A 13,155-nucleotide genomic window follows, 5' to 3' on the forward strand; every position below is an offset into this window, starting at 1 on the left:
CAAGTACTAGTTGCTAAAATTACTGAAAACAAAATTCTCTTTGCCCTTCATGTTTTTGATATTTATTCCTCTTAATAAAACAACCCATCTACCTCTCCAATGTCAGACAAATCCCCTCTCCTTTGTATTTCGATTTCCCTTTTATATTATCTGTGAAAACTACTATCAGATGTTGGAAATCACTTCTCCAGAAATACTTTCATGGGCTACACATTTCTCACCCTTATATTGGAGAAGCGTACACACACACACACTCTTCTGGACTATAAGAGTTCTCTCCATTTTATAGAGAAACAAGTATACATGCACTTATAAACTAAAAGGTATGTTTACTGCTGAAACCATTAAGATGAGATGTTCCTTTTTGAAGAAATGAAAGCTGGTATAGAAAAAAGGCATCTAAAACAATGAACAACAAACTGGCAAATTTAATAATACAGATATGTTCCTTTTCTTTATTTCTTTTGATTGATTGATTGATTGAATGGCTTTTTGAGAGAGAGGGGAGAGAGTCAGAAACATTTTGTTTCTGCATGTGCCCTGACCAGGTATTGAACCCAGCATTCTTTGTGTATTAGGACAACACTTGAACCAACTGAGCTATCCAACCAAGGCATGTTCTCTTTCTTTGTGTTCAGAACTCTCCAGAGAGACCTAAAGAGGTTTTAATGCATTTGCAAAAAAACAGTACAAATATACTGTTTTATAAAAGAAGTTTTAGGGTCACAAGAGCTTCTTCATTCAATCCCTATAATGTTCACAACAGCTTTAAATTACTGCACTTATGCAAAAATCAATCTACAGAATTATTACAAAGACAAATAAATCTAACATTTGTATAAATGTTCAAAATGGCCACTTTGTTTCTTTACTCTTTTTTTCCCTCAGCAGTAAAAGAATTTTTTTGGCTGTGTAGGAATAAAGTCAGGGAAAAAGGGACTTTGGAAACAGGTTCGGGGACTAGCCAGGGACAAGCTGCCACTGTCCTACTGCTTTCCTGATTGTTAAGTCTTGTGGGGTCCCTTGGAGCTTAGGAGAAAAGGAGAGGCAAGAAAAACACTCCTGGGGGTAAGAGGAAAAGGACAAGGGGGGAGGTGCAGGCATGCTCTTTGGTAGGAAGATTGCTGTTTTTTCCTCTTAATAGTACTAGCAAATATTTAATGAGTATCTAACTATGAATAAGTATTATGTACCTAATACGTCACACAATTTAACAACTTTGAAAGGCAGATTTAGGAACGAAGTCTTGAATTAAAATGTTAATAGGTAATATTGGAAATAGGAAGGAACATGAGGAAATTTCACAGGATGATGGTATGTTCTATATCTTGAGAGGAGTTTGAGTTAAAACAGATAAATGTTACTGCCTAAAATCACCAAATCATACACTTAAAAGTTGTGCATTTCACTGTACATAGATTTCAAATACCGCCAGGTGGTGGCACAGTGGATAGAGCATCTACCTGGGACACTGAGGACCCAGGTTTGAAACCCCGAGGTCATCAGTTTGAGCATGAGCTCAACAGCTTGAGTGCAGGGTCACCAGCTTGAGCATGGGATCAAAAACATGACCCCATAGTCGCTCAATTGAGCAAGGGGCACTGGCTCAACTGAAGCACCACCACTGCCAACCCCCATCAAAGCACAGATGAGAAAGCATCAATGAACATCTGAAGTGATGCAACTAAGAGTTGATGCTTCTCATCTCTCCCCCTTCCGGTCTATCTCTGGCTCTCTTGCTTGCTTAAAAAAACAAGATTTCAAATACCTTAAAAAATAACACTGGACTATAATTAACAATAAGCATGCTGGAGTATTTATGAGTCATAAATTGATAAATGGAGAGAGATGAACAGATAGGTGAAAAAACATATATAGCAACACTTAACTATGGAATCTAGGTGGTGGGTATATGCACATTCTTTTTTTGTGTGTGTATGAAAGAGAGAGAGGGACGGATAGGAACAGACAGGGAGAGAGACGAGAAGCATCAATTTTTCGTTGCGGCACCTTAGTTCAGTGATTGCTTTCTCATATGTGCCTTGATGGCGGGGGCAGGGGGGGGGGCTACAGCAGACCAAGTGACCCCTTGCTCAAACCAGATGAGCCTGAGCTCAAGCTGGTGACCTCAGGGTTCCGAAGCTGGGTCCTCTGTGTCCCACTTCGACACTCTATCAATTGCGCCACCGCCTGGTCAGGCTACACATTCATTTTTATCACAAATCTTTTATAATAAAATGTTTGGCCCTGGCTGGATAGCTCAGTTGGTTAGACTTAGAGCAGGGGTCCCCAAACTTTTTACACAGGGGGCCAGTTCACTGTCCCTCAGACCACTGGAGGGCCGGACTATAAAAAAAACTATGAACAAATCCCTATGCACACTGCACGTATCTTATTTTAAAGTAAAAAAACAAAACGGGAACAAATACAATATTTAAAATAAAGAACGAGTAAATTTAAATCAACAAACTGACCAGTATTTCAATGGGAACTATGCTCCTCTCACTGACTATCAATGAAAGAGGTGCCCCTTCCGGAAGTGCGGTGGGGGCCAGATAAATGGCCTCAGGGGGCCGCATGTGGCCCACGGGCCTGTAGTTTGGGGACCTCTGACTTAGAGCATCCTCCTTAAGCACAGAGGTTGCCGGTTCAATCCCCTGTAAGGGCACACACAGGAACAGATATATGTTCCTGTTCCTGTCTCTCTCTCTCTCTCTCCTCCCCCTTCCTCTCTATAGGATCAGGATAATAAAAATTTATAAAATGTTCAGGGATGGGAGGACAGATAGCGTGGTGAGGACACTATAAAACTAAAGAGTGTTTCTAGTGGAAATCAACTCTTTATATTCAGAGACATTCACCATGACATATTTTTTCAGGGAAAACAACAAATCTCAATTTTTGTTAAAGTAATTTTTTACCATTAGCCCAAGTAAAATGTTTATGCTGTCAGGAATTTTCAATGCCATAATCCTTTTTGAAAGTTTAAACTGTTCATGGTTTTAAATGGTTCTATATCAGGATTTATTAACCTCAGCACCGCTGACATTATGGCCAAGATAATTCTTGTTGAGCTGTCCTGTGCACTGTAGGATGTTTATGTCAGTAGAACCACCTCCCAGTAATGATAAACAAAATTGTCTTCAGACACTGTCACGTGTCCCCTGAGAAGCAAATCTACCCCATTTGAGAACCACTGCACTAAATGTATACTGAGGTATCTATAATCAATCAAAAATATGTATTTGAATTGAAACCAAAGATTTCTTTCCTTCCTGACTCAGAATAACTCTTACCAAGCAGTTCTTATATGCCAGCCATTAATTATACCACACGTGTGTATATACACACACACATATATTTTAAATTTTATTTTTATTGATTTTAGAGAAAGAGGAAGACAGACACTTAGAGAGACAAACTGGGAGAAAGAGATATCGATTTGTTCCCCTTATTTATTATACATTCATTGGTGGACTCTTGTATGTGCCCTGACATGGGATGAAACTTGCAATCTTGGTGTACTGAGATGACACTCTAACCAACTGAGCTTATCCTCATCAATAGTCTTATGAAGTAGGTTCTAATACTATCCCTACTTCACACATGTGGAAACAGGCTTGGAGATGTTGAAGTAACTTGCCCAAGATCATACACAGCAAATACGGATTTGAATCTATACAAAATTCATAATCTCCAATAAACCATAAATCCCACCATCTAGCTGATGTCCCTGCATCACTCTGCATAAAAAGCAAACTATAGGTTCTTAACTGATATAAATACAAAAATAAAATATAATAAAAATAACAAAAACTGTCTACCCAAGATAGAAACTGCTTAAAATAGGCTCAAATAATTACCGCAGGGCTCTTTCCAAAGCACATGACATTTCTTTTTTTTTTTTTTTTTTTTTTTGTTTCTGTATTTTTCTGAAGCTGGAAACGGGGAGAGACAGTCAAACAGACTCCCGCATGCGCCCGACCGGGATCCATCCCGCACGCCCACCAGGGGCGAAGCTCTGCCCACCAGGGGGCGATGCTCTGCCCCTCCGGGGCATCGCTCGTTGCGACCAGAGCCACTCTAGTGCCTGGGGCAGAGGCCAAAGGAGCCATCCCCAGCACCCTGACCATCTTTGCTCCAATGGAGCCTTGGTTGCAGGAGGGGAAAAGAGAGACAGAGAGGAAGGGGGGGGGGTGGAGAAGCAAATGGGCGCTTCTCCTATGTGCCCTGGCTGGGAATCGAACCCGGGTTCCCCACACGCCAGGCCAATGCTCTACCGCTGAGCCAACCGGCCAGGGCCATGACATTTCTTTCACTGTTTATTAGTAGTTTAAATTCCCCACTGCAAGAGTACTAAGTTCGTATAAGGAAATCCACTGATGCAAAAAGGAAACAGCCTTCAAGTCAATCAATGGAAAATGGTTTAAATAGCTTGCAGTACCATTCAATCTGTGAAATACTGTCAGTAAAAAGAATATAATGACACAAAAAGATGTCAAAGATATAATAAATGAAAATTCAAATCACAGTACAATGTGTATAGAATGGTTTGATTTTCATGGAAAAAATACACAAAGCTTAATAGCATTCACTTTTAATAAGTGTATTAGAGGAGAAAAAATCTTTCGTCTGATCAGGTGGTAGCGCAGTGAATAAAGCGTCGGCCTGGAACACTGAAGACCCAAGTTTGAAATCCTGAGGTATAGTTGGCTTGAGCTTGGGATCATAGATATGATGCTCTAGTCGCTAGCTTGAAGCCCATTCCAGCAGTCTCCCTTCCTGTTTGTTCCTGTCTCTCTCTCTCTCTCTCTTAAAAAATAAAATAAAATTTTCTTCCACCAGTGTAAAATTATAGTTAAGAGAACTTCTGGGTCTGGCTGGTTGGTGCAGTGGTAGAGCATCAGCTTCATGTGTGGATGCCCCGGATCCAATTCCCATCCAGGGCACACAGGAGAAGTGCCCATCTGCTTCTTCATCCCGCCCCCTCTCACTTCTGTCTCTCTCTTCCCTCTTGCAGCCATGGCTCGATTAGAGTGAGTTGGCCGCAGGAGCTAAGGATAGTTCCATGGCCTCCACCACAGGTGCTGGGAAGAGCCTGGTTGCTGAGCAACAGAGAAATGCCCCAGATTGGCAGAACATCGCCCCCTAATGGGCTTGCCAGGTGAATCCCAGTCAGGGGTATCTGCCTCTCCTCCTCTCACTGAATAAACAAAAAAATAATAAAAATGGAAGGAAGGAGAAGGAGAAGGAGAAGGAGAAGGGAAAAAAGAAAAGAAAAGAAAAGAAAAAAGAAAAGACAAGACCAGACCTGTGCTGGTCCAGTGAATAAAGCATCGACCTAGAATGCTGAGGTTGCCAGTGCGAAACCCTGGGCTTGTCTGGTCAAGGCACATACAGAAAGCAACGAGTTGACACTTCCCACTCTAACCCCCGATTCTCTCCCTCCCTCTAAGGAAAAAAAAAAAATCAATAAATAAAATCTTTAAATAAATAAATAAATACATACATACATACATAAAAAGCATAAGGGGTGGGGGTTTAGTTTCCCATAACTAAATAAACTAAATAAAATTATTTCTAATTCTTTAATAAGAACAATGGTTCTCAAACTTAGCATCAGAATAATGTCCAAAGCCCTGGACAGGTGGCTCCATGGATAAGATACCAACCCTGCTCACCAGAGGTCAACAGGTTTGACCCTCAGTGAGGGAATGTATGAAAAGCAATCAATAAGTACACAACTAAATGGAACTAAGTGAAACAAGTTGATGCTTTCCTATGTCCCTCCCTCTGTCTTCCTCTCCCTTCCTGTCTCTCTTACCAATGAAAAAAACTTTTAAAATTAGTAATAACAATACCCAAGATTGCTGGGCCCCAACCCCAAAATTTGACTTAGTAGATATGCAAAAGGACCTTAGAATTTGCATTTCCAACAAATTCCCAGTTAACTGAAAATTGAGATGAGAAAACTTCTGAAATGATATAAGGTCAGCATTGCTAGCATGAAAAATAGGGAAAAAATACTTAAGTGGCATGGCTCACATCAGGAAGAGATCTAAAGCTGTTGAACAGGGACCACACTTCTATGAATCACTGCTCCAGAAATTTGGTTTACTAAAGTTAAAAAAGTAGGCTCTGGCCAGTTTGCTCAGTAGTAGAGCATCAACCTGGCGTGTGGAAGTCTGGGTTCAATTCCCTGCTAGGGCACACAGGAGAAGCGTCCATCTGCTTCTCCACCACTCCCCCTCTTCTTCTCTGTTTCTCTTTTCCCCTCCCACAGCCAAGGCTCCTTTGGAGCAAAGTTGGCCCAGACACTGAGGATGGCTCCATGGCCTCCACCTCTGGCACTGGAATGGCTCCAGTTGCAACAGAGCAAGGCTCCAGATGGGCAGAGCATCGCCCCCTAGTGGGCTTGCTGGATGGACCTCAGGCAGCGCATGCGGGGTCTCTCTGCCTCCCCACTTCTCACTTCAGAAAAAAAAAAAGATGGGATAGATTGAGTAAGTGCAGAAACCGAATTCAGGTGAAAGTAATAACAGCTTTTCTTAAATTTCCAATGAGCTGAGGATTTTAATAGTCAGATATTGAGCATATTTGGGGAGGGGGTCAGAAAGAGAGAGAAGAGGGGCGGAGCAGGAAGCATCAACTCCCATAGGTGCTTTGACCAGGCAAGATTAGGGTTTCTTTTTCTTTCTTAAGATTTTATTTATTCACTTTTAGAAGAGAGAAAAAGAGAGAGAAGGCGTAAGGAGTAGGATACATCAACTCCCTCATGTGCCTTGACCAAGCAAGCCTAGGGTTTCATACAAGTGACCTCAGAGTTCCCAGATCAGGGCTTTATCCACTGCGCCACCACAGGTCAGACAGTAACATCTTTTTATCTTTTTTTAAATTATTATTTATTGATTTTAGTGAGAGAGGCAGGGAGAGAGAGAGATAGGAACATTGATCTGTTCCTGTATGTGCCCTGACCGGGGATCAAACTGACAATTTTTGTGCTTTGGGACAATGCTCTAACCAACTGAGCTATCTGGCCACGGCAGGCAGTAACTGCTTTAACTATATTAAAATAGCTTTAAAATGCACTACAACATTTAAAAAAAAAAATTTTTTTAAGCGGGAGAAACAGAGACAGCGAAAGACAAAAAGAGATAGAGAGAGCCTGACCTGTGGTGGCACAGGGCAATAAAGCTTCAACCTGGAACACTGAGGTCGCTGGTTCGAAACCTTGGAATTGCCTGGTCAATGCACATATGGGAGTTGATGCTTCTTGTTCCTCCCCCTTCTCTCTCTCTCTCTCTCTCCTCTCTCTCTAAAAAATCAATAAATAAAATATTTTTAAAAAATAAATAAATAAATAAAGAGATAGACAGGAAGGGAGAGAGATGAGAAGCATCAATTCTTTGTTGTGGTTCCTTTAATTGTTCACTGATTGCTTTCTCATACATGCCTTGATGGGGGTTGCCCCTCCAGCAGAGTGAGTGACCCCTTGTTCAAGCCAGCAACCTTGGGGTCATGTCTATGATCCCACAATCAAGCTGGGTAAGCCCGCACTCAAGCTAGCGAACTTGGGGTTTGGAACCTGGGTCTTCTGCGTCCCAGTCCTATGCTCTATTCACTGCGCCACTGCCTGGTCAGGCTAAAACATACTCCAAATTTTGAGTTAATTTTTCCACTGTAAATTAGCAGTAACCTGTCAAAACCTAAAAAATAGCTTTTAGGTTTAAAATGTCCAAAATAACCGCCCTGGCCGGTTGGCTCAGTGGTAGAGCGTCGGCCTGGCATGCAGAAGTCCCGGGTTCGATTCCCGGCCAGGGCACACAGGAGAAGCGCCCATCTGCTTCTCCACCCCTCCCCCTCTCCTTCCTCTCTGTCTCTCTCTTCCCCTCCCGCAGCCGAGGCTCCATTGGAGCAAAGATGGCCTGGGCACTGGGGATGGCTCCTTGGCCTCTGCCCCAGGCGCTAGAGTGGCTCTGGTCGCGGCAGAGGGACGCCCAGGAGGGGCAGAGCATCACCCCCTGGTGGGCAGAGCATCGCCCCCTGGTGGGCATGCCGGGTGAGTCTGTCTATCCCCATTTCCAGAAAATACAAAAGTCTATCCCCACTTCAGAAAAATACAAAATAAATTAATTAATTAATTAAAATGTCCAAAATACACACAATGTACCAGGGGCTCAAACTATGGATTAGGACCTCATATGGAAATTCCACTTAAATTCTTTTCCCTACCATTACATACTAGTAATGCTGTCCCTATACTATCTCAAAATATTGTCTCATTTCATCAATTAATTACAAAACTACAGCTTTAAATCTAAAAAAAGTATTTGCATTTTAAAAATTACTAAACAGGTAAAAACTATTTCTAAAAACACAAATCAGACAATACTATCATTATTTTAAAGCCTCTATACCATTAATTACATTCAAATCAGGCATACACTCCTTGATTTTCCTAAGGAGAAAATATACAAAATAGCTGAGAAATATTTAAAGCTTTTAAATTTACCTATTAGTCACAGAACTCCGATGTAAAAGTAAAGTTATCCATAAAGTCAAATTTGGTAAACTAAATTCTAACTTCAGATTGAAATCCCCAAGAAGATAACAGTAGCCATTCACACCTCCCCATTTTATAACCTCCAAAAATTTTTTTAAATAAAGAAAAGCAATGAGCTGTGCTATCCAATGTAGTACCCACTAGCCACATGTGGCTATTTAATAAGAATAAATTTTAAAATTCAACTCCTCAGCCACATTTCAATTACTGAAAAATCACCTATATCTAGTGGTTACTATAGTATATTAGACAGCACAGACACAAAGCATTTTCATTATTGCATAAAGTTCTATTGTACAGAACTAATACACTAAAGAAAGAAGAATTATTAGCTTTAAAGATAGAAAATAAAAACGTTTTTCCGTGTCAATAAAATGTTCATCAGCTTATTTTAAAATTTAAGGCTTCCAAAAAAGACAAATGCTATCCCTGCCATTCTTCCAGAATGTAAACTTCAGAATAGAGTCGGACGGCCCAGGCCTCACAGCTAAGTTAGTGAGCGCCATCCTGAAATACCAAGGCTGCAGTTGATCCCCCATTAGGGGGAAGCGACCAATGAATGCACAATTAAGTGGGACAACAAATGAATGCTTCTCCCCCCACACACATCCCAGCGCGTCTCTCTCCCTTCCTCTAACACCAATTTTTTCAAAAATAGAAAGTAGGCACAAATTCTGCATTTATGTTAAACTTTCTAACATTTATGTTAAAAAGGAGTAAAACAGTATACTAATATTAAAATGTGTAAGTCAGTCAAGCCTGTGGTGGCGCAGTGGATAAAGCATTGATTGACCTAGAACGCCGAGGTCGCCCGTTCAAAACCCTGGGCTTGCTTGATCAAGGCACATATGGGAGTTGATGCTTCCTGCTCCTCACACCTACCTAAAATAAACAAAATCTTTAAAATAATAAAATGTGTAAGTAAAATAGTATATAATTTCAAAACATGAAAACCTCCCGAATATGGGGGAGGGGCACATTAGACACAATAATTCAGCCCCATCCCAATACTGCGAAATGTAGGCTAAATAGGGCTGCGCTAAGAAGCCAGGCGAGCCGAGAAATAATGGAATTTACCGTCAAATACTTGTAGGTCTGGTGGAAGCCAAAGAGACTATGTGAGTAATTTTGAAAGAAGCAAGTCGGCTGAGTGGGCCTTCAGGCCCAATGAGACTTTCAGTCAGAACTGAGCTCCCATCCCCAATTCCTATCCCATTCATTACCCTTCCACCCCTTCTGCCTGGACTCGGTGTTCCCACGCTCGGGTGTTCTGGCTCCCGGTACCAATACCCACAGCCAGCCGGGCAGGGTTAGCCATCAGCAAGGAGGCAGGGAGGCGCCCGCCGCATACTCACCAGGCGGATGAAGCCGAAGCCGCGGTCGCGGTTGATGAAGACCTCGCTGGGTTCCCCGTAGCGCACGAAGAGCCGCTTGAAGTCCTCCTCCGTGATGTCGGTGGGCAGGTTGCCCACGAAGAGGCGGCAGCGCTGCGTGTACGTCTTCTCGCCCGGCTTGAGGAAGCTCTTGATGTCGATGGTGAAGCCCACCTCCTCGTCCAGGCGCTCCTCCGCGGGCGCAGGCGCGGGCGCGGGCTCTCCAGCCAGCGCGAGCGCCATGGCAGCCGCCGGCTCGCTCTCGCCCGTCGCCGATTCGAGAGCGCGCAGGCGGGCCGGGTTTTTCTCAATACGGACTTGCTTCAAGTTTCCCCTCAACATCATCGGAGGGCTTGGCTTCGGACCCGGGGGCCAACCCTAAAGATGAGTCTGTGGCTCCAGGTCTCCCTATGGAGACAGGACTGGGAAGGAGAAAGCCAAAGACAGAGGTCTCCAGGACAGCAACCTGCTCGATCCACGCCCGCGGAGGCTATACGTTCAAAATGGCGCTGCCTCCAGCCGCAGTTGGAAGAGACGCCGACTCCAAGCACGCCTTTACGCAAGCGCCGGCGCAAGAGCCAACGCGCCTGCGCAGTCTAGGCGCCAGCGTACCTGAACAAGCACGCGCCTGCGCACAGCATTATCAGTGTTCCGCACGATGATTCCTCCTAGTTTGGATGCAGTTTCCCAGCCCCCTAAAATAGCAGGGACTTTTAGCTGATTCTATGGGAAGAATTGTGCGACGTGAGCAGCAGGGTGTGAAAATACAATATTCTTATAAATACCCGGCTAAATTTTCAGTGACCGTGGGAAAATGAAAACCTGCATATTTAATACACAGAGCTGAATAACAGGTTATTTCCCAGTAACTGAAACCAGTAAAAATACATTTATGCCTGTTTTAAGAGCAAGGTTTTTTTTATATTTCCCAATGAGACACTCCAGTTCTATAAAATAAGTGTGCCTATGAAAATAGTACAACCAGACCCATAACTACTAGGACCTACCTATTCTATAGCAAGCATCCACAAACATTTTCTATAAAAGGCCTGATTGCAAATATATACTACTCACAAAAATTAGGGGATATTGCAAAATGAATATGAAGCAATAAAATATCCCCTAATTTCTATGAGCAGTATATATTTTAAGATCTGAGAACCATGCAGTGTCTACCAGACTAGCCAGTGCTGCCCAGTATGGCTCCTGGTACATGGTAAATCTTCAATGAGTGTTAAGAAATGAACACTCCGGCCCTGGCCGGTTGGCTCAGTGGTAGAGCATCAGCCTGGCGTGCAGGAGTCCCAGGTTCGATTCCCGGCCAGGGCACACAGGAGAAGCGCCCATTTGCTTCTCCACCCTACCCCTCTCCTTCCTCTCTGTCTCTCTCTTCCCCTCCCGCAGTCAAGGCTCCACTGGAGCAAAGTTGGCCCAGGCGCTGAGGATGGCTCTGTGGCCTCTGCCTCAGGCGCTAGAATGGCTCTGGTTGCAACAGAGCGACGCCCCGGATGGGCAGAGCATCGCCCCCTGGTGGGCATGCTGGGTGGATCCCGGTCAGGCGCATGTGGGAGTCTGTCTGACTGCCTCCCCGTTTCTGGCTTCAGAAAAATACAAAAAAAAAAAAAAAAAGAAAAAGAAATGAACACTACAAAACAGTTCAACCATTTCTCATGAACTTAAACATAGAATAACTTTAATACAGCAAACCTATCCCTAACTATTTAGCCAAGTTAAATAAAAACTTGTGTCCACACAAACACCTATATGCAAATGTTTATAGGTGCTTTAGTTATAATCAGCAAAACAATGGAAAGAACCTAAATATCCAACTGATGAATGAATCAATAGTGATTCATTCACATAAAAAGATATCCTACGGGCCAGGTGGGATAGATCTATAGGTTAGAGTACCCTCTGGAAGCACAGAAGTTGCTGGTTCAATCCCGGTCGGGCACATACAGGAACAGATTGATATTTCTGTCTATAAGGCCAGTCGGTCGCCCCCATGGCCGTGCAGGTTCTCACTGGATACGGACAAACGGTAAAAGAACTGTGGAGCCAAAAAATGGTGGGCCATTCCATTTATTAAAGTATCATAACAGCAGACAAGCAAACAGGCAGGGAAGACCACTTCCCTTTCTCTTAGGGCTCCTAAATCCAAACCTCCTCTCCACTTCCACAACTCGGGCCAACCTTCAGACTCACTCTCCGGACGCACTCTCTGGATTCCCAGGCCCCCATCAACCCTAGCACTTTCCAGCAAAACAGGCTGGTTGGAAATATCGCTTCTCAGGCAAACAATAGCAAACACTCGCCCCTCCCCAAGGAGGCAGGTAATGCACAATTTGCAATCTGCCGCTGCTGAGGGCAAGCACCCACAGCCTTCCATAGACTAGACACACATGGCGCTGCCCCAATAAAAGCAAGCAAACCTAAAACATACTTTTTACAGTGGCACAGCAGATAGAACGTTGCACAGCAGATAAAGCATTGGATGGGACGCAGAGTAACCAGATTCAAAACCCCGAGGTCGACAGCTGACTTGAGCGTGGGATCAGACACATGACCACATGGTCATTGGCTTAAGCCCAAAGGTCACTGGCTTGAAGCCCAAGGTGGTTGGCTCAAGCAAGGGGTCAATCGCTCTGCTGTAGCCCCCTGGTCAAGGCACATATGAGAAAGCAATCAATGAACAAGTAAGGAGCTACAATGAAGAATTGATGCTTCTCATCTCTCTCCCTTCCTATCCGTCTGTTCCTATCTGTCTCTCTCTGTGTCTCTATCACAAAAAAACCCACCACATGTTACAAACTTGTTTGCCCAACACCGTTTCTCCCTTCCTCTCTTGCTAAAATCAATAAATAAAAAGCAAAAATTAAAAAATATATATATGTATACACTACACAATACAAAATAAACTACCAAGCCTAACCAGGTGATGGCACAGTGCAGAGCATCAACCTGGGACACTGAGGTCCTAGGTTCAAAATCCCCAGGTTGCAGGCTTGAGCACAGGTTCATCCAGCTTGAGCACAGGTCACTTATCTGAGTGCAGGATCATTGACAAGACCCTATGGTTGCTGGCTTGAAACCAAAGGTCGCTGGCTTAAGCCCAAGGTCACTGATTTGAGCAAGGGGTCACTGGCTCAGCTAAAGCCCACCCCTCCATCCCCTTCAAGGCAGTATGAGAAAGCAATAATGAACAACTAAGGTGCCACA

The 13,155-nt window shown here is 43.5% G+C and overlaps 1 protein-coding gene across 1 annotated transcript in view; it reads right to left on the bottom strand.

Moving 5' to 3' along the window:
- The window catches only part of PSPC1 (paraspeckle component 1), a 90,993-nt gene extending 80,535 nt beyond the window's left edge, over positions 1 to 10,458 (bottom strand). The window contains exon 1 of the mRNA XM_066258272.1: positions 9,919 to 10,458. Coding sequence (XP_066114369.1) covers positions 9,919 to 10,281 — 363 coding nt within the window. The 5' untranslated portion in view covers positions 10,282 to 10,458. The remainder of the gene's footprint in view (positions 1 to 9,918) is intronic.
- Between the last annotated feature and the right edge of the window lie 2,697 nt (positions 10,459 to 13,155).

This window comes from Saccopteryx bilineata, chromosome 2 (assembly GCF_036850765.1).
Source record: "Saccopteryx bilineata isolate mSacBil1 chromosome 2, mSacBil1_pri_phased_curated, whole genome shotgun sequence".
NCBI lineage: Eukaryota > Metazoa > Chordata > Mammalia > Chiroptera > Emballonuridae > Saccopteryx > Saccopteryx bilineata.